This window comes from Choristoneura fumiferana, chromosome 12 (genome assembly GCF_025370935.1).
Source record: "Choristoneura fumiferana chromosome 12, NRCan_CFum_1, whole genome shotgun sequence".
Lineage (NCBI taxonomy): Eukaryota > Metazoa > Arthropoda > Insecta > Lepidoptera > Tortricidae > Choristoneura > Choristoneura fumiferana.
Window position 1 is genome coordinate 16,375,227 of NC_133483.1, and position 22,095 is coordinate 16,397,321.

A 22,095-nucleotide genomic window follows, 5' to 3' on the forward strand; every position below is an offset into this window, starting at 1 on the left:
TCGCTAAAGTCGGACTTTCAAGTTGACAGACACGTCTATTGGCATTGTTGTTTTATGACATGCAAACGATTATCAGCTTTAGGGTGGTAGACCACATATTTGGCTGATGGTACATAGGATGTCGATGATCTCAATTCTAATATCATTCGAGATGACGTTTTATTTGAAATGAAATGTCAATTGTAAACAATTTTCACAAACGCAAGTTACTTGATTTGACATCGAACGATAATATGAGAGTTGGGGCTATGTCTAGTTTGCTTTGAATGAAAAAAAAAACAGAAAGTTTTAATTGGCCGTTATTTTATAATGTTCAGTTTGTCTTGTTGAAAATTTTACTTTGTTTTGTTTATATTATGTTTTTCCTAGTTTGGAGGGCCTCCCGGAGCTCTTAGCGGGGTTTTAAGATCTCTGACTGGGGTGTTCTCAATCTGTACAAGGGTTGATTTCAACCTTTGTTCTTAAGCTGTGCTCTCAACTTTGTTCTCAACCTGTGCCATTGTTCTCAGAATGAGGTGCGCGGGCGGCGGCGGGTGAGCGCGGCGTGATGAGCGCGCCCGAACCGGCCGTGTTGGAGGCGCTGCAGGGCCGTACCCAGAACTGCGCCAAGTGGCCCGGTCCGCGCGCCTGCAAGATTTATGTTGCCTCCGTCTACAATGGTAAGTCTGTTACGGTTCCGTAGTCAACTAGGAACCCTTATAGTTTCGCCATCTCTGTCCGTCTGTCCGTCTGTGTGTCTGTCTGTCCGTCCGCGGCTAAGCTCAGAGACCTTTAGTACTAGAAAGCTGTAATTTGGCATGAATATACATATCAGTCACGCCGACAAAGTGGTGAAATAAAAAAAACAAAAAAACTTTTTTAGGGGCCATCAGCCAAATATGTGGTCTACCAGTACCACCCTAAAGTTAATAATCGTTTGCATCTCATAAAACAAAAATGCCAATATACGTGTCTGTCAACTTGAAAGTTCGACTTTAGCGACATATTCATTTGATAGGAACTTGTTTAAAAATTGATATACCACTTATTTGGCTGATGGTACCTACCTACCTACCCCCAATAGACGTAAAGAGGGGTGATTTTTTTTCTCGACTAACCCTCTAGTGTGGGGTATCGTTGGATAGGTCTTTTTGTACCATTGCGGGGTTGCCTCAACAATTTTTCGATTCAGTGAATTGTTTGCGATATATTTAACTTTAAAGTGCAATTTTTCATTAAAATCAAATTTGAAAAATTCGGGATGGTAGTAAGTATATCAAATTTACAAGGAAAATTATAACGGCTATACATTCTCTAGACGCCTAATGTTAACCTTTTTACAAAGTAATTGTTGTGAGGTTAGGATGTATGTATACGTGTTTTTCTTTAGCCGGCCAGCGCTTTCGGAAAGACCATCATCATGAAGGAAAATGCGCCATAAGAAACTTAGCAGAAAATATTTTTTCTGAAAACAACTTTTTTCCCAAATCTTATGATCCCTTAGTCTAGAGACATAAAATTTTGAATGATGGAAGTGGTTCTGTAATTTTTCGCCAAAATTATTTTTTCCAAATGTTAAATTTCCCAAGTGTTTCAATATGAACAAACGATTTTTTTTCTACTGGGTTCTACAGGTTTATGGTTTCAGGAAAAAAATCGTTCATCCATATACTTATATGAAACAGTTGAGAAAATATTTTCAGCGAAAAGCTAGGATCAAGATGGAGCTACATGTAACATAAGGAGCGGCCATACCGCTGCTTAAAAAACGGTGACGGTGCGGAATCGCAGTGACGCATCACATGCGCACCGTTTTTTTGCATGCTTTCCACACCGCTGCTTAAAATACTCAAACGGTGCGGAATAGCAGTGACTTGCCGTAAACGTCAGGACTTTACCGCATACTCTCTTCCAAAAGTCGTGACGTTTACGGCACGTCACTGCGATTCCGCGCCGTCTGCGTATTTTAAGGAGCGGTGTGGAGGGCATGCAATAAAAACGGTGCGCATACAATGCGTCACTGCGATTCCGTAGCGTCACCGTTTTTAAGCAGCGGTGTGGCCGCTCCTTAACTATGTGGAAACCACATAATTATGGAATTTAATAAAATCCCGGATGTATTCAACTAACTAACTAATTTGGCTCAGGGACCCAAAGAGGGTCTTGGCCTCCGAAACGAGAGCATGCCATCTGTCCCGATCATGCGCAGCCTCCACCAGCCAGTTGCCAGTCGTCGACTTGGAGACGTCGCAGATCCGCCTGGATACTGTCCTCCCAGCGGTACCTGGGTCATCCAACCGGGCGGCGACCAGCCGGTCTCTTTTGTACTCTTTTGGTAGCCCGATCCTGTCCCATTCGTAGTAGGTGGCCGAACCAGCGAAGTCTGTGAGATTTTGTAACACCGGATGTATTAAACTGCTTAATCTTATTTAGATAACGTTAGCGATGCCACGAGTAAGCGCTAGTGAATTTAAACTTGTATTTCCTTTGCAGACTTCCGCGAGGAGAGACGTCAGATCCTCGAGATGGTGGGGCCAGAGCTGCAGGCCACATACGACGACCGACATATTGAGGTACACGTAGAAACCATCCAGTAAATTAGAACTGAAATGGAACCTAAAGGCATAAATGAGGTTTGTCTACTTTGATCCTGAAGGGTAACCATGGTCATTGAGATCAATTGGGTGCAGGTTTAATTATTGCGTTGAAATTATGGTCTTTGGTTTGTGTTAGCTGATTGAGGTGTGTGTATACATATAATTTATGTGGAATACCAAAGACCAAAGATACCATCTATTGAGTCAAAGACCGTCTGCATTACGGTAGTGTCGGTACCAATGTGAAAATAAAATCTGTACAATAATAAAACCGTTTATTTCAAGCAACATGGCCGATACAATAAAAATATTGTAAAAAGTTCATCTCATGGATAAAGCTTACCTAGTTTATCTATTGAAACAAATTTTACCTCAGTTTGTAACAGTCGTGTCAAAGATTTCACACGAGTACCTACATCCTTATATATTACATTAATAAAGCGCATATTATCATTATTAAATGTATGTTATTTACCTACTCAGCTTAGACATTAAGCAACCACGTGTTATATAACCTAGTTTTTGTTTTGTTCTATTTGATTTTTAACTACAAATTTTATTTAATAAATAACACGCAATATATAAAATAATAAACAATAAGAAATAAAAATATAACTAACACTAACTTACTCTAATCCTAAAAATCTTTATTTACTCGTAGGTACAAATATCACCCAAGCCAGTCAATTGGGCAGGGGTGCCTTTTAACGTACTTACTTTTTACGCACTGTATTTATGCATATAGACTATTCATTATTCTCAATAGCTTACGTCCACAGCCGTTTCTTCATTGCAAGGTTCAAGATTTTTCTTTAATTTGATTATATGTCCTATCTATTTTTGAGAACGCATCTTTAGCTCACACATGGTTAAATAAGTCACGTTACTAAACTTTAGTACGCAACGGCCGCACAGGAACTTCTGTTCGAAAAAAGGTTGGCCACAATACAACCTCTACATCGTATAACTTGTACAAGCCTCCTCCATATTTTAGCGGCAAGATCCCAACTCCTATTCAACTATAGCCTTTATTTAGGCATCAGAACCCCGAACAACTTGGAAACTCAGCCGGGCTTGTGTAGGTACAAGTAACTTTGGTCGGCGGGTGTCTTCTGTTAACTTATTTGACACAAGTAGCCGTTATGAGCAGGGATTGCCAAATATACGCCAACCTACATTTGGGGATGCCCTGTAAATGTACAGTTGCTTAACTGCCTACATGTAGTTAAGTACCGTTTACAAATGGGTAGTTAGGTTTAGTTACTACACACTAGGTTCGTAAGTAGATTTTCCAAGTTGCTCTGTTGTTGAAATTGGCCATACCACTGGGTATAACTTACCATTGGGCAAACCGTAAGGAAAAAGTAATATCGTAGCCTTCAACGGAAGTAAGTCTCCAACGGAGAAACCATGTACACAAGTAATTGAAAAAGAAGGATTTACTAATGTTGTAGTTCAATCAAATAAAGATCTTTTTTATTTATGCTTCAAACAATCAAAGTTTTATAATTTTTGTGATATCATTTTATCTCTGATAAGTGACACACAAGCCCTTGCTCTCATCTCTGATAGGAAGGTATATCTGATGAAAAGAGTTATTCCGTATGAAAAATTTCAAAGCGAGACAAAAGCGATAAATTTTTCACCCTCACCCTAGAAGCACTTGCTTCTCGCTATTCACCGGCAGGAGGATACGTGCCTATTGCTCTGAATTAATTTGGCAGACGGCAGACACATCGCGGACGTTTTATGCGATTCGAAATATCAAATTTTGCGTGCCAATTACAAAGCACGAAAACTGTCCAAAATGGACGATTCGCGTGAGCGACCCGATTGCAATTCCGGAAGGTACCTGGAAATTCCGCTTCGGCTGAGCGTGTAATAGAAACGGTCACGGGATCAACGGTTGGCGAAAATAGCCGGTCTGAAAAGAACGGCCGTTCTTAAGTTTATTGCTATTGTTTTCAAAGACTTAAGTTGAGGCGCAATTTGATTATTGCACTTCGGCAATATCATTGGCAATGTTGCACTTTTACAGTTGTTTCTTTATCTGCAACTGTTTAGCACTGAAATAGTATAAGTCATTTTATGCTCCAAAGCTTATCATAACAAGCTGCAGAAAGGGGTCGCTAGGAGTAGGCGACTCGGGCCGCAGCCTACGACCTCACGGTCTAAGGGGCATCGGGCCTCAATGTCTTCTCGTTTTTTGGCTCACTTGAAAATCCATCATCTAATATTGGTGCCTCGCCAAATTTATCGTATTATTATTATTAAGCCTATAACTGTGTCCCACTGCTGGGCACCTCTCCTCTTGACTTCCACATCTCCCTGTCCAGAGCTATATTTGGCCCTCTCAGTTTCACGTCCAGGTCATCCCGACATCTCCGCCTCGGCCTGCCTTAATATCTTGCCCATGCCAAATTTCAGTTCTGCGCCGCCGCTGACAAACTGTGTGAACTTAAGTGATTTTGTTTAAAAATGCTTCAACTTTATAGTCCATTTTAAATAGCAGCTAAATTGTTAATATCAGAAGGTTCAGCAGCTGCATAGATTCAACAAGATTAAGGAAATTAAGTTGCAGTACCACTTGAAGCGTGGATTATAGCGCTTTGAAACTTTCCAAGTTGAAAGACTGTCATCGTCAGCTGAATGCAATCGATCGTAAGCTGTAGAACGTTTTAGGGCGTGACACACCTCACAAACTTTGCACTTAGCTTTGCGCAGATTTCACAGAAAAACAACATATGAATTTGTCAAAATGTGTAATATAATGCAAGGACTATCTATTGAACATCACAAAAATAAAAAATACCAGCACTTTAACGCACATGTGCGTTTGTGCCACCTGAGGAGCCGTTAAAAGATCTACTACCACCGAATCGTTATTATAGTGCTCCTATGGATGTGATGATAATGACATTGAGAGTGCGATGGTAAATGTTGAATGTATTCTTCAATAACAGGACTAGAAATATTAGACATAATTTCTTACGGGATGTAGACCTTGATTGCCTAGTAAACGAGGTCCCGATATTTTGACGCGGTTGCGTGCATTTTGATCACAGGCAGACTGTCTAATCCAAATTAAGTAATTCCAAAGGTAATTATGGTCTATACCCCGTAATAAATATACTACCTATCTAAGGTAATTACCGGTGATTCGTTTGTATTTCCTTCCTAAATCCATGCGCCGCTTTTCACCTCGTTTGCTACTAAAACACACACGTTTTTATATTTTTAACCTCCGATGCAAATTTTTTCATAGGCTATACCTAGTAGTAAATAACTGTACTCATTAACGAAATGTGATGTGTTGGTAGCGGAGGAGAAAGGAAAAAATGTTGTGGTTCAATGAATTTTAATCCTTTATGAACGACGATTTGTTCACAATTAACTTCATTGTAGACTGAGTTGGAAAAAAAACATTATGTATTTTTAGCTCGCCTGTATAGCTTGTATTTCCTTACATGTCTATTCTCCTTAATATAATTTCTGTGACGTTTGTAGTTGAAACGCAACGGCCGCCGGCCGAATCAGGCCAAACTATTCGCTCGTAAATGGATTGACGCGGTGCAGTGAATGCGGGCTGCGGGCGAATCGCACTCAGTGGCTTTGTGAGAATGCGTCGACACTCGACATGTTGTGGTTGGACATAGTGGAGGTTACGAGACGGGGGAGTCGCTTTGTCTTGGAAATCAACTTAGGCTGATATTTGCTGTATGACTTGGGTTATTAAGACTATGAAATGTTATGACGAGTGGGGCCTTTAACAGGAGAAAATAATAAAAACAAAGATCATAGTCCTCAAACAGCACGACATTATTTGGAAAATCCAGAAATTCAAATTCAAATCGTTTATCCTGCAAGTAGGCCTCAAAGGGCTCTTTACACGACACTTTTTTTAAACTTCTACTACTAACAGCGACTTTTAAAAATAACTACTATTTTTGCGTGTATCAGAAAATAAATACAATATTCAAAATATTTTAATATTGCACGGTATCCTTCACGTGTCACTGCATTTTGAATTTCAATGATTTAAAAAAAAATGGAACTAACACTTGTAACAAAGGCGCTTACGTTTTAGGTACACCAAGCGAACACAACACAATATTTATTATGTTCAAAAACACACGCAAGTGTGCATGACAAGGGCATGTCCAGCAGACCCAAAACTATACTACTTATACGTAAAGCTTGTAGGTACCTTGAGAAACATCGTGGATGCCTAGCTTTACAACTGAAGCATTTTATCAAGTTGTTGGATAATTATGCACTACAAAAAAGGCATGTCCAGTAGACCCGAAACATAGTTTGTATCTTGAGGAATATCTTGATGAGGGGTGCTTAGCTTTACAACTGAAGCATTTTGCAGATCGAGTTCTTGGACATGCACTACGGCTCCGACGGTGGTGACGAGACCAGCCCCGCGCTGCTGCGTCACCACCTGCAAGAGATCCGCTGCTGCAACGATACCTCCAAGGCTGGATACTTTCTCGTAAGTATTTTAACTTGTTTATTTATTTTCAACACGCGCAAGTTAATAGTATAACCAAAACATTTTTAGGTTAGATCTCATATTATGACAATAAAAATGCTTAATAACAAAATAATCATTGAAATATCCATATCAGCCAGACTATACTTTACTCATCGCGTTCTTGCAATGTTGCTTTACTATAAAGCCATTGAGCTCACTTTTCACTAGCGCCCAAAAACTTGCAAAAGAGGGAGCGCTAGGCATGGCGGGTAGCATGACGCCCGGCATGACGAATGTCTATTTTTCATCCCAGAGACGTATTTAGGTACCTACATAGTTGTGTGGTAGTAGGTGCTACATAGTCGCACACGAAGTTGCGTAGAGATGTACCTACCTATACCTAGTGCCATCCACGAAGACGCGTGATTTTGTCAAAAATAGATATTAATGACATTGTAATAAGAACCATGGCACGCGTCATCGTGAATGACTCTACCTACGAGAAGCATACCGCAGTAACGAGCGGTGTTGACTCAAAATTTGTTATAAAAGCCAAATAAATTCTCAACAAGCTCAACGACCAAACACAAAGTCAACAAAGTAAAAATAAAATGCTATTTACCTACTTTTAAGCCCGTAAAAAAGAAAGCCTGTTTTGTCGTTTGAGCTCCGTTCTGTAAAATAAGATTAATTCAAATGAGACGGACTAAGCTGAATGGCTCAATTTTTCCTGCTCTCTTTTTGGGAAAATTAAAAAATAACAAAGGGGTTTTTCCAATTGCCGTCCGAAATTAACCGTCAGGTTTTAACGATTTGTAAATTTAAAATTAATTGCTAAAATAACATTCTTGAAATGTCCGTTTAGAATTACTTGATTAAATTAAGATTAAGAAGAATATTTTCTTCTAAGGTGTTTGGTTATTATCTGGGTTTTTGTTTCCAACCAGAAATTCGTACTCACAGTCAGTAAAAGCCTTCCTAACCGAGTAAAGCACAGTCCAAAAACATAATTCATCATCATCATCAGCACCGCATAAGCCGACTACGGTCGGTCGGTGGTGTGTGTGTGTGTGGACGTACTAACGTCCACTGTAATTTTGGACATAGGCCTCGCCTCCCCCATAAAGCAGCGTTTCCCCCAGAGATGTGCGAGGAATTTGTTTTTCATCAACCAATAGAAATGCTTCATTTAGACATCCTCGCACAGCACATCTCTGGTGGAAACAGCTGAGCGGAACGAGGCGAGATAAACGAAGCGTTTCTATTGGTTAGTGAAAAACACATCGCTCGCAACACATCCTGGCACATTATTGGTGGAAACGCTGCTTAAGTACATAATTATTAAAATAATAAGTGTAAGTACACGAGTTAGTCGCGTAGGTATCCTACTAATATTATAAATGCGAAGTTTGTGAGTGAGTGAGTGAGTGAGTGAGTGAGTATGTTTGTTACTCTTTCACGCTGAAACGGCTGGACGGATTTGGATGAAATTTGGTATGTAGATAGCTGAACATCTGGAATAAAACATAGGCTACTTTTTATCCCGATATTCCCACGGGATAGGGATAAAATCTCGAAATATCAACCGCTGGGCTTAGAGTCATGAAATTTGATGAGTAGGTAGCTGGACGTTTGAAATAACACATAGGCTACTTTTTATCCCACGGGATAGGGATAAAATCTTGAACTAATAACCGCTGGGCTTAGAGCCCTGAAATTCGGTATGTAGATAGCTAGACGTCTGGAATAACACATAAGTAGTCTACTTTCTATCCCGATATTCCCACGGGATAAAATGTTGAATAAAACATAGGCTGCTTTTTATCCCGATATTCCCACGGGATAGGGATAAAATCTCGAAATAACGAAATAACAACCGCTGGGTTTATAGTCATGAAATCTGGTAAGTAGGTAGCTGGACTTCTGGAATAACACATAAGTAGTCTACTTTCTATCCCGATATTCCCACGGGATAAAATGTTGAAATTTCAAACGCTGGGTTTAGTCTTGAAATTTTGGTCATTTGTTCGAGAGGAAACCTGCACAACCCTGCAAAGGTATTCAATGGTATGTGTGAAGTTCCCATCCCGCATTGGGCCCGCGTGGGAACTACGGTCCAAGCCCTCTAATTCTGAGAGGACGCCTGTGCCCAACAGTGCCCAGCAGGACTAGGATAGGCTGGGATGATGATGATGATGATGTTCTTAACACAAAACCCTCAATTTCAATCACAAAATCTAGAAAAAAATATATACATACGTATATGAAGAACATAATAGGATTTAATAGGAAGGAAATTTGAGAGAGAGATATTTATTTACAAAAATTTGACACACGAGCGATTAATATTTTGCTTTCGAAACCCACAAAATTGCACCGAGCTTACAATTACTTATAAAAACATCCAAAAGATGGCGCTGCCTGTAGACTACGACATCACGCTATCGTTTGACTAACTTGGAATCTATAAGTAATTTGAAGCAATAATCCTACTTCCTACTTATCCTTACTATTATAAAGGGGAAAGTGAGTTTGTTTGTTTGTTTGTTTGTTTGTTTGTTTGTTTGTTACGCTTTCACGCCGTAACTACTGCACCGATTCCTATGAAACTTTGCATACGTCATATTAGAGGTCCAGAATAAATAATAGGATATTTTTTATCCCGAAAAAAATTGCCATTCCCAAGGGATGACCAAAAGTTTGTTTTTGTATTCTAACCGCGGAGCTGACTGAGCTGACTTAATAATGTGTTAAAAAGCATGCTTGCTTGCTTGCTGCACCATTTCTTGCATAATCACATGCTTGCTTACACGATTGCTTCCACGCTTGCTTGCATGATTTAATGCATGCTTGCTTGCATGCTTGCTTGCATGCTTGAATGCAGGCTTGAATGCATGCTTACTACTAGAACTATTTCTTGCAAAATTTCATGCTTGCTTGCATGCTTGAATGCATGCTCGAATGCATGCTTGCTTGCACTATTCCTTGCATAATTACATGCTTGCTTACATGCTCACTTACATGCTCACTTGCATGCCTTCTTGCATGCCTGCTTGCATATTTGTTTGCCTGCTTGCATGTTTGTTTTCTTGCATGCTTGCATGCTTGCTTGCATGCTTGCTTGCAGCAGAGCTTGCAACATTCCTTGCATAATTACATGCTTACTTACATGCTCACTTTCATGCTTGCTTGCATGCTTGCTTGCATGCTTGCTTGCATGCTTGCTTGCATGTTTGCTTGCATGCTTGCTTGCATGCTTGCTTGCATGATTTCTTGCATGCTTGCTTGCATGCTTGCTTGCATGCTTGCTTGCATGCTTGAATGCATGTTTGCTTGCATGCTCGAATGCATGCTTACTACTAGCACTATTTCTTGCAAAATTACATGCTTGCTTGCATGCTTGCTTGCATGCTTGAATGCAGCTTTGAATGCATGCTTGCTTGCATGCTTGCTTGCATGCTTGCTTGCATGCTTGCTTGCATGCATGCTTGCTTGCATGCTTGCTTGCATGCTTGAATGCATGTTTGCTTGCATGCTCGAATGCATGCTTACTACTAGCACTATTTCTTGCAAAATTACATGCTTGCTTGCATGCTTGAATGCAGCTTTGAATGCATGCTTGCTTGCATGCTCGAATTCATGCTTGCTTGCACTATTCCTTGCATAATATAATTACATGCTTCCTTACATGCTTGCTTGCATGCTGACTTGCATGCTTACTTGCACGCTTGCTTGCATGCTTTAATGCATGTTTGCTTGCATGCTCGAATGCATGCTTGCTTGCACTATTCCTTACATACTTGCATGCTTGCTTGCATGCTCGAATGCATGCTTGCTTGCACTATTCCTTGCATAATTACATGCTTCCTTACATGCTCACTTGCATGCTTGCTTGCATGCTAGAATGCAACTTTGAATGCATGTTTGCTTGCATGCTCGAATGCATGATTGCTTGCACTATTCCTTGCATAATTACATGCTTGCTTGCATGCTTGCTTGCATGCTTGCTTACATGCTCACTTGCATGCTTGCTGGCTTGCTTGCTTGATTGCTTGCTTCTTTGAAATGTTAATGGTTAACGCGAGCGAAGCCGCGGGTAAAAGCTAGTTACTTTATAACTCTCTCTCGAAGTATGCCTGACATGTTTCGAATCAACCCATAATTATATGATGGTGGCAAATGCGGGCCGTAGCTCCCGCTTTGTCGCACTGTATTTCCAAAAATTTCTTCCAAAAGTTTTTTTAAATATCGTATTTTTAACAGTGCCTCATCGGTGGCGACGCCTCTTCCTACCTGCCAGTTCTCCCTTTTACGATCAAAGAGGAGACGTTCGAAAACCTGGTCAAGTCCGACTCGCCGCAAGCTGCGTTGGTCCAAGCCTGCTACCGGCTTCACGTCGACGGCTTGTACTATCTGGAGGGAGACGATAAATGGTAATTTTCTCATCCGTCCACTGTTAAAACACTGACAGATGCTTCATTAAAAAACCTCCGTGATGCGCAGTGAGTTGCGTTGCGTTAAATATTTGCATTCATTCAGTTATCAGCATCGCCCTTTCACTAGTTTTTAAAGTTTATTTGTGACTATCACTGTGTAATTGATTGTAATCCCATCTCCTTTTTTTAAATAAATTTGTGGCTACGCAGGGCTTCAGAGATTTCAATGAAAGTGGGTGACAATTGCACGAGAGTGCTTTATTTTATATTCTTCATTTGTTTCAATTATTACTATTAGCTTTTTAATTATTAGTGTAATAAAAAAAATACAAACTAAAAAGTAAAACCACTCACGGTGAACCGCAAAAAAATTAAATTATGCAGGATTGCCACGCTTGTTCCGTTTTTGGCCACGTTCATAAAGTCACAATTTTAATCTAAATTCTTGTACATAACTTTTTTAAATACTGGCCATTAGGTATGCCCGCATTGAGAAAATAAATTTAAAAAGAATAGGTAATTATTTTCTTCGTTAATGGCATTAATGGCTATTGACTGTCAATATTTTTTACACCTACTGGCCAGTAGTGTTAATGAAGTTTGAAGTTTATTGTTTATTGATGGAGAAAAACAAGATGCCAGATTTGATTTATAACAAAAGAAAAACAAACTTTACCTAACTTATAATTAATTTGACTATGACGTGGCGATATGGACCTGAGGCCGTATTGCCTAACGTTTCTAAAGGGGCTTCTAGACGGGCCATATTTTCACTGCAATATGTGGCTGGCAACTATTGGTGTCCCTGTCTAACATGTGAGTAAGAGAGGGACACCAATAGTTGCCGGCCACAAATTGCAGTGAAAATATGGCCCGTCTGGGAGCCCCTTAACGCTCGCGATCGCAATCAAATGACACTTTTTGTATGCGAAATCTGTCATTTCATTGCGATTGCGAGCGCCAGAAACATTAGGCAATACGGCCTCCGGTCCTTCACCTGTCTGAACGGACTAATAAGGAAAAAATCTACAATTAATTTGAATCAGGTAATATAAAAGTCGAATTTGTCATTTGCTTAGGTATTAGTGTTAAATTTAATGTTGCCACACAATTCTTAAGTATAATGCTTCTTCATTTTTTTATATTATATTCATGACATGATTTCCTTGGAGACTAAACAAGTTCATTATAGAAACGAAAACATGATTATGAGACGAAAACGAATAAGTAAAAACTTTAGAATTTCATTTTGAGTGCCAGTAATATTGTTTGTGAAAGTCATTCATATTTTAGTTCAAAGTTAAAGAGTTGTTTATTCTTCAGCGGATTCAACAATTTAGTATAGATGATTGAACTCTTAGTTTTGTAAACATTGTAATCTCAAAAAATCTTAATTTTTATGATTAATTTTCAATTTATCATCATTGGACGTTTAATTATCGTGCTGAACCAATCAATAAAAATACTGGTCTGAACAAAGACAGCTGTTTAACAGATCACTCAAATCCGGAATCGACGAATTATAATTCGCCATGGGTTAGACCAGTAAAACACAAGTTACTTCCGTACCAAATTAAAAAAAAATAGTTTAATTGACTCCCTGACACACGTAAATACTAGATTTCTCTTCCCACTGCTATTTGTAACATTGCGACACCGGTCGCGATTGCGATTGGCCGGCGACATGGCGGCCATGAAACCCAAAAAACAATATCAACAGGTCCTCCGACACGATAATAAAATATCTCATTTTCCCTACTCTAAGGAATATATCCCTCAAGTGCGGATAAGCAAAACCTTTATACTCTCCCTCGTCTATCCAGGCTATGACAATTTATGGCCATTCTCTCGGAACGAGATCCGGACACTCAGTAGCATCGTAAAATAAATAATTTAGTGGATGGAAAGAGGCCTTCTTGCACATAAATATTGCTACACCTGAAACGGCCTACAGGTTATCGCTTGTTGTGAAAGGGACGACGGGTATTGATGGAATGAGTACGTCTATTCAATTTATTTCCATTATAGTCGCCGGCTTTGGGGAAATAAGCAGCTATAGGTTTCTCGATCCGATGAATTCGTAGACTCCGTGTGTACAGGTAATATGAAATTGGCGCGTAATTGAAAGGACTGTTAGTCGTATTGTAATAATACTATTTTTGGCAGTTGACCTTGCTACATATTTTATCAGGGGGCCTACGAAATTCGAAAATCAAGGTTCGTATCGTACCGTCCCTCTCACTCTAATATTAAATAATATTTGCGTCAGCGGGACGGCAAGATGCTAAGTTCGGATTTTGCACTTCGTAAGTAGGGCCTTTACTATTTGGTTTTTATGTAGGTACTCTTACCATCAGGAGAAGTAGGTCGTTTGCCATCCAGTCGAATAATAAAAAAATTAAAACCTAGCTTTTGTAATTTTCACTCGTAATGTACTTACCACTTTTGGGTAAATCCCTGTAATTAATTAAGAAAGAAAGAAAGATTTCTTTTTGATCCATTAGTGCATACCACTACCTTGTAATACCTACGAATAAAACACTAAAACTTATATTATTAACGTGGTGACAACGACAAGTGCAGGAATGTAGCCAAATTTTCGAAATAATTTTAGTAGTTAGTTTAATTTTTTTTTTGTGGTAATTATTAGGATTATATAGGATTACACAGGTAATTTTGAAAATAGAAACTTTAAGAGATGAATGTTTACAAACAGACATGCGGCAAATAAAAATAAAAACACGTTATAATGCAAAACACTGTTCCAATTTCTTCAAGGATATCTAAACTCATTTAAATAATAATTGGTTGAGTAAGAAAGGAAATTGAATTACGTCGTGCTCATGCGAGATTTTATAAAATATCTTCGGCATGTAACCGAATTACGACACTCAACGGGAACTTGCATAATGAATTTCGGCCATGTTTATTGAATTAACGAAGAATAATTGCGCTGTATTTTACGATAACGCTTGTGGAATATATAAAATTGTTTTAAACATGGCTAAATTTATATAATTATGTTTATTTGTAACTAAAAGAAAGAAAGAAAAAGGTTTTTATTCGTGACATTTAAGGTCTTTTTAAAAGGAGGAAAACGGAATACTAAAAATCCTACTAAAAGCAAAACATAATCAATGTATAGGTGTCGGGAACGAAAAGATGGTTATTATTCAAAGGCGTATACTCCTTGAACAGTAGACCAATAATTACACTATTTACATATACAATAGTACAGTATTATAATCAATAAAGGCACTGAATTAATTTTATACATGAGAGCAATATCTAACGAGTCGTAGCTTGAAACGTGTTCCGAGAGCATAGTCAATTTTCTCTCCATAGAGTTGCCACAAATGTAACTTTTTAAATTATGAACTGACTATGGTTAGCAGTAGACTCTAGTCAAGACTATATTCACGGCTATCGGATAAATATCAAATCTCATAGTTTTCGGGTGAGCTACGCGGGTTTATTTATAATTAGAATAATTTTGTGAATATTTTGCAATATCTGAAATTAATTATGGCAAATATGCGTTCCGGGGCAATGAATGTCTGTGTTTTGAGACAGTTTGTCTTTGGGAAACCTTTGTCCTCCCTTTTTTTCCGAACAAAACGAGGACTATGCAACACTGTAGCAGGCTCGATATTTTTAAAGTACGGTTTAAAGGTGTATTAAATTATGATTTTTATCTAAACATTGTTTTCACGCCCGTAATAACAGACTTTGAAAGCCATACTTATAAACCTCACGCAACAGTGCGCCATCTAGTGAGACAAAAAACGATAGCCCTCATTGTAGCAATATATCATCAAGGTTAACTCCAGGTGTGTTTATTTACTCGTATCATGAGTTAAAACGGCGAAAGTTTGAAACGTTATGCAACTCGACTCCTGCATTGAAAATTTCAGTAACTAAGTTATTTTTTTTGTAGTAAAATTAATTTGTTTATTGAACGCACCTCTTTTATCAGGTTCTGCGATCTAGTGGAGAGAGAGGAGCAGCGAAGTCGTCTTAGTGAAGTACAAAAAGCGTTCAACTCGTTAGCGCTTGAAGCGCATTCGAACGCAGTCGACGTCGCTGACCTACTAAGAAGCCCGGTGGAAATTCAATGCGACCTAGCTTTAGGTGAGTTTTATTTTGAAAGAAAGAAAGAAAGATTTATTTTGGCTCCATAAACACCACCTAAGACTTAAAGTAAAACTAGCACTAAAACTATGTTACTTGGTGACACGACAGGATACCAAAAAGGGTCACAGCATGTGTTGCTGCACATTGTGTGCAGTAACGCTGGTTTTCTGTGGAGTTTTGCGTTCTAAAATAATACAAACTCGCAGTGGCTTTAGTTTATGAAAGGGCAATCCGAGTACAAGCAGACGGTAAAGATGAGATTAAATTAAAAGCGAGGGTCCCTTCCTTCCTAACGGTCAGATTTTTCAGTGCAGAAATGTTCTTCGTTTGAAAACCTTTAGTATTTTTTTTGAGATTACTAAGTTGCACAATTAACTTTAAAATGCTTCGAGAAGGGGCTTCATTGAAAATCACCCGTTACTCGTATTATTCTACCAGACTAACGTTGCTGGTGTATTAGTTTTTAGAAAGAAACTTATGCATAATTTTGTAACATGCAAAACAAAAGCCGTCGACGTCGGTAACTTAATATTCCGCCGTAACAAAGTTCGTGCTAAAATATGATCTATAAATCCAAAAATATTATGTGCCCCAGTTTTACGGCGAATAGTAAAAGTTTTATACGAGATTAAACCGACTTTCGGAATGGAAATTACAACTGTTACTATTTCCCATCGTGGAAAAATTTTACGGCCCGTAAAAGTTCTTCTCTGTTAATATACTTTATGGTACTTAACATAACTTAGAATAATTAAAAGTTATTGACACGTGACTTTACGGTCATTAAACTTTCCGTGGAAATGTTGTGTTGCTATAATGTTGGGAGCTTGTAAGTGTATTAAAATAGAAAAAAAAAATAGAAATAGAAATAGAAACGTTTATTCGCTAATTCGCAAATTACATATTATTAAAGTTTGTAATTTGGAAAAAATAGCTACTTACATCCCGTGTTTTCCATGATTTCCATTACTTCGACAGATGGCTCAGTTTATTAATAGAAACTGCCTGGAAATTAGCTTTATGCCCTAAAATATTTTTTCTTTAATAATATTTATAACTTCTCAGTCATTGTTATAAATCAAATTTTTAAATTCACATACTTGACGAGTAACATTGACATGACACGTTGACCTTCCTTTGCTAAAATAATATGTGTGAATTAAAGACAATTTAGTCATGTGTTTTAATAAAACGTGCTTTGAATATGTCGCAGGAAAATGTTAAAAAAAGGGATTTGATCAAATTCCTCAGGGTTCACATCCCTGCGACAAATACATAAACTTCATTTGAAATGTTAACGAAAATCAAAAATAATATATTGTACAATTACATTGTAAGTTAAAGTTCGTATGTAAAAAATAGGTTAATAATAGTTCATTGTTTGATCTTGTTTATTTTTAAAGCAGTACTTAAAGTTTTAAAAAATAGAATTTAGGTACATATGTTTTTGATAATGTGGATTTAGAAACTCACAATTTAGAAATTAAAATGTTATAAAACATAAGTCCGTTCGAAACTCACACAATACTGTGCCTACAATCCACATGATTATTAATGTCTAAACCCATGTACAAACAACGTACACCTCACTATAAACGGACGAAGCGCAGCGTAGGACGTCCACCAACGAGATGGACGGATCGTCTGCATTCATAAGTGGATGCAGCCCGCTTCCAATCGAATCAACTGTAGGTCTATGTCCAATAATGGACGTCCTACGATTGATAAGGATGATAATGCCATGAAGTTCATACTTTCGCTAGTAACATTATAAACACAAATGTGCGTAAAAAACTACGTTGCTGAAAAGAGGAAAATACACGCACCGAAGTTTTTTCTATGCGTTATTGAATCCTTTACGAAGACCGATCCCCGAACTTAAACTGAAGCCAAACATTTTCTGAGTTTTTATCGCAGCCCCGATGAAAATAAAGATCGCCATTCAAAAAGGCGTTTTTTCAAACACGAAGGGATTGGGTACATAGTCAATGGCGGCTATGTCGTAAAAACTGCATAAAAGCCCGATCTAATATCACTAAAAAGCGTTGTGGCTTCGTACAACATTCACCATTTAATTTTATTAGCCTTTCATTTGTAGTAAAATTTAAAATTCATTGCCCTGTTGTTTGTTGTTTGGGGAACTTATTTAAAGTACAATTAGGGACATTTCAATTAAAAAGGCGTAACTGTGATTTGGATGTTATGTTTAGTTTAACTGGTAACTAACAACAAACAAACGTATGTGGGTACTTGGGGAGTTACAGTGACAAGTTAAAACGGTGGTTGTGGTTCGTTAGTCTAACAACTGGTAGCATGGTGTACGGTTGTGTCACTCTGAAGATGAGCTCTGGTTGAGTTCGAAACGCGTCAGTGTAGTGTGGTGGTGGTGATAGATGGGTTTGTGTGATTTGTGTGTGTTCTTACAGTGTGGAGGTGGAAAAACTGCATGAACACGCATATTTTGCATAAGCTTAATATCGTAAGGTCGCGGGTGAGCAAGGAAATTCTTTTAGTTCATTGATATGGACCTCCGCAAAGTAACGCCTGATTCAATAAATTAACAAACAAACTTTTGCTCTTCTACTGTCAAATGTGGACGACAGTGCGAAGTATTTAGCTTTGCACGACGAACGACTACTATGCGACACATAATAATAGATCCCGTCTTCTACTGCCATTTAACTTGTAACATAAGTCAATCTATCACAAACACAAAATGCAACCCGGTTTACAAGTCCATTCGCAAAGCTAAACATCGCTAAACTGAGTATCCAACCGTTCTGAACTATATCAAATGACTTACAATAGTTACTTCACAAAACTTTCTTACTAGTTAGGAAAGTAATCACTTCTAACTTCAGATCAACAGTTAGATTAATCCACTTCAGAGTGGGCAAGATCTATAGTCAATATTTACAATAAATGCAATACAAATATTCTTTAGTGCACAACACAAATCAGTGCTAAAAAAATACATAGACACATAAATTTAGGGTACACAATAGGCGGTCTTATCGCTTAAAGTTAAAGCGATCTCTCAGATAACCATTTAATATTCGAAGGATTGTGCTGAGGACTTATATAACGTTCTCAACATAGTTTTGAAACGCCACATTCAACGTACGAGAACCTGTTGAGATTATAAAAATAATAAAATAGAAAATCATTTATTCGTGACAAAGTAGCGTAGCATAACAAAAAGATGTTAAAAAATTAAGAAAGTTGTATGTCACGGTGTTGATTGGCACACAGTCATTATTTTCGAGTTCAATGCCCCCTTGCAATGTGATTTTTATAATCCAATAAACACATCTGTAACTGGCAATCAAGCTCTGAATTGCTGTACAAATTAAAAGTAGTAACTCGATAGTAATTAGATTAATCGGATTTAAATGGTATTTGGTATGTAGATTATTGGACGTCTGGAATAATACATAGGCTACTTTTATCCCGATATTTTCACGGAATAAGGATAAAATCTCGAAAACATAACCGTTGAGCTAAGACTCATAAAACTATGCACGCCTGTTCTCAAGAACCACGATGTAATATTTGGAAATTCCCATAAAAATATAGTAAAATCTCGGAATTTCTATTCAACACTGTCAGATCTATGCATTACGCGTCCGAATCCACGGGTAAAGTGTAGTAGCATATGACATGTATACAGGATTAACAATATTTTTGCAGATCTTTTATCAAATGGAAACCACCCTAAAGGGGTGATAGCGGTTTTTAGGGATTGCTCAGCCCTAGAAACGGATGACTCCAAGCTGGCGGTGCTGGCACATTCCAGGGTTAAAGCCCTCAAGAGGCGGCTAGAAGATGCTTTACCTGAGGGACATATCATTAGACTTGAGTAAGTAATAACGTGTTTTTGACAATTTAAGTAAATAAGTGACGTTATTTTTCATTTTTTGGTAATTTTTGACACGTCATTACATTTTTATTTTATTTTATGCGTCACAGTTGTAACGACATAATAATTATCAAATTCTAGTTCATCTTATTGATTCAAACTACAAGAAATAAAAACTAGTCAAGTGTGATTCAGACTCGCGTTCATACCCCGGACCTAAAGTTTGAAAAATGTGGTTGCAGTTAAATATCCTGAGGTTTTGATGTGTTATAGATGTCGAAGTCCTGAACAAAAGTCTCTAAGGGTGCCTTTTTCCGAGTCCCTTTCAGAGTTTAGTTTAGTTTTTTAGAGACTTATGTTTAGGACTTTGGAATCTGTACCATATCAAAACATCAGGATATTTAACTGAAATCACGTTTTCCATACTTTAGGTCCGAGGTCCTTTCTAGTTTTTTTGTTGCACCTAGAATTACCATATCTATAGATTTAGATTCACCGGCAATTTGTACGGAAACAACTCTTTTAATGGTTGTATCTCTTTGACTTGTTAAACTTAGAAGTTTGTTGTTGTCGCCGAACAGACAAGACCAATGCACCAGTTCCACTTTTTAGCACGGCGTGACTTCACTGGCCCCCACTCCCAAACTTTGACGTGCTTCAGGGACGGATTAATTAGAATAATATTTTTTAAACCCAAGGAACTACCCAATTCACAGGTCATCATCAGCGGAGTCGTCCCGGACAGACGCTGCATCAGACAACGAGGAGAGGTTAGCGCCAATGCGGGAGCAAGTGCAGGCTGCGGTCAGTTCGCTACTCGACGAGAGTCTCAGCACGGAACCTGACCAAGGCAAAGGAAGAAAAAAGACTGTACAGGTAAGATGCCAAGGAAAATCTCTCTAGTAAAATTTTGATGATTGGAAAGAAGGGAAATACATAAAAGTTCCATTGTAAAAATATTTCATGTAAGTCTATAAAGTTGATACGAATTTCATAAAAAAAATAACTTTTTATGTTGGGTTTGATGAAACGGTGTCAAATTTAAACAGTTCATGTTTGTGTACGCCCAAGCAATATAAATAATTTTGAAACTCCACTTAAAGAAAGAATTTATTACCACCAAACGCAAACAAATTGATAAAGTTTTGACTCAAACTCTCCCCAATTCGAACTTCTTTAAAAGGCTAGCGGAATCATTAATCAAAATTTTCAGCACATCGTATATCTTTCAGGAAGTTTTCCTGGAGCACATCACTCATCTTAGGATATGTATAGAGCATAGACGTCGGTATAAGGTAAACGTTAAGCAAATCGAGGATGCAGCGAAAAGTATACTAAGCAACGCAAAAGAAAACTACGAAAACCGGACGCGCCACCCTCCCGTTCTAATATACGGACCGGACGCCTCTGGGAAGAGTACTTTATTGACACATTTATATTATAAATGTGAGGAAGTTTTTCCCAAGCCTGTTCTGAGGATAATAAGGTTTTCGGCTTCCACTCCGAGATCGGCCTACAATTTGGAACTTTTGAGAGTTATGTGCCAACAGATATCTATTATCTTGAACATTCCCGAGGGCTATTTGCCGAAAGACGCCAGTTTTGACCCTTTATATATTAATAATTGGTTTCAAAGTCTCTTGAGGAGATGCGAGGAGATGGAAAATGAGATTTTGCTTATATTTATTGACAACGTGCATAGGGTGAATCCGCTGGAGTGTGACATAGTGACGGGGTTGTCGTGGTTGCCGATGTCGCTGCCGCGCAACGTGTTCCTCGTGTGCTCGAGTGCCGTGCCTCTGGAGCAGTTGCAGCTCACTCCCGCACAGAAGGAAAAGTTCAAAGTGCAGCAATGCTACCACCTTCTCGATCCCGTCGCGGAAACACCTGAAAACAACAGCTATGGAGACTACATCGACAGTGCCTTTGATAACTTAGAAACCGTCTTCGGATCTAAAGCCTTTAGTAAATTAGCAGGTACATAGTCTCTCATCCTCAGTTTAGTTTCCCCAATCCGATGTGGCACAATTAACTTTGTCCATGATTTCAGGTTACATAACTTGTTCCGAGTTCGGGCTCACGGAGCTCGAGTTGCTGGAACTTCTAATGCCGACGAGCAATAGCGACGCGGTTATAACTCTGAAGGATGCTAACTTTAACTTTTCTACTTTGTGCGTCGCCAAATATATGATGAGTAAGTGACATTTTGACATTAACTTTTCTGTTACGCTACGAAATTAAGTTGCAAGTTCAAAATTAGAAGTTTAGGGATGCTGCAAAAGTCTTGGCAAAAGGTACATTGTTTGAAAGTGTTTATGAGGGAATAATAAATAACTTTATTAAACGCTTCATGCTATGAAATTATATTGTTCATTTAAATTTGTAGTTGGGCATAAATTTGTCAGCAGCATCTGCTTCGGCTAGGTTTAATCGCAATGCGCATATTGCGAGTGTTTTTGGTTGAAATTAATTTCGACGGTAACCTACACTTTGATATTATTTAGCGCCAAACCCGCCATACAGACAAAGTACAGCTTAATTTACTCTATCAATAAAGATTACTATATCTACATCCAAAGTTAAATTTTCGGTCACTAATTTTGCTTTGAA

At 38.3% G+C, this 22,095-nt stretch overlaps 1 protein-coding gene across 2 annotated transcripts in view; it reads left to right on the top strand.

The window, feature by feature from the left end:
• LOC141433502 (protein qui-1) overlaps positions 1-22,095 on the top strand; it is a 123,462-nt gene that overhangs the window by 52,197 nt on the left and 49,170 nt on the right. For both annotated transcript variants that reach the window (XM_074095562.1, XM_074095563.1), the window contains exons 2-10: positions 510-659; positions 2,473-2,552; positions 6,952-7,074; positions 11,320-11,489; positions 15,469-15,623; positions 19,317-19,485; positions 20,202-20,361; positions 20,718-21,462; positions 21,536-21,679. In XM_074095562.1, coding sequence (XP_073951663.1) covers positions 548-659; positions 2,473-2,552; positions 6,952-7,074; positions 11,320-11,489; positions 15,469-15,623; positions 19,317-19,485; positions 20,202-20,361; positions 20,718-21,462; positions 21,536-21,679 — 1,858 coding nt within the window. In that variant the 5' untranslated portion in view covers positions 510-547. The remainder of the gene's footprint in view (positions 1-509; positions 660-2,472; positions 2,553-6,951; positions 7,075-11,319; positions 11,490-15,468; positions 15,624-19,316; positions 19,486-20,201; positions 20,362-20,717; positions 21,463-21,535; positions 21,680-22,095) is intronic.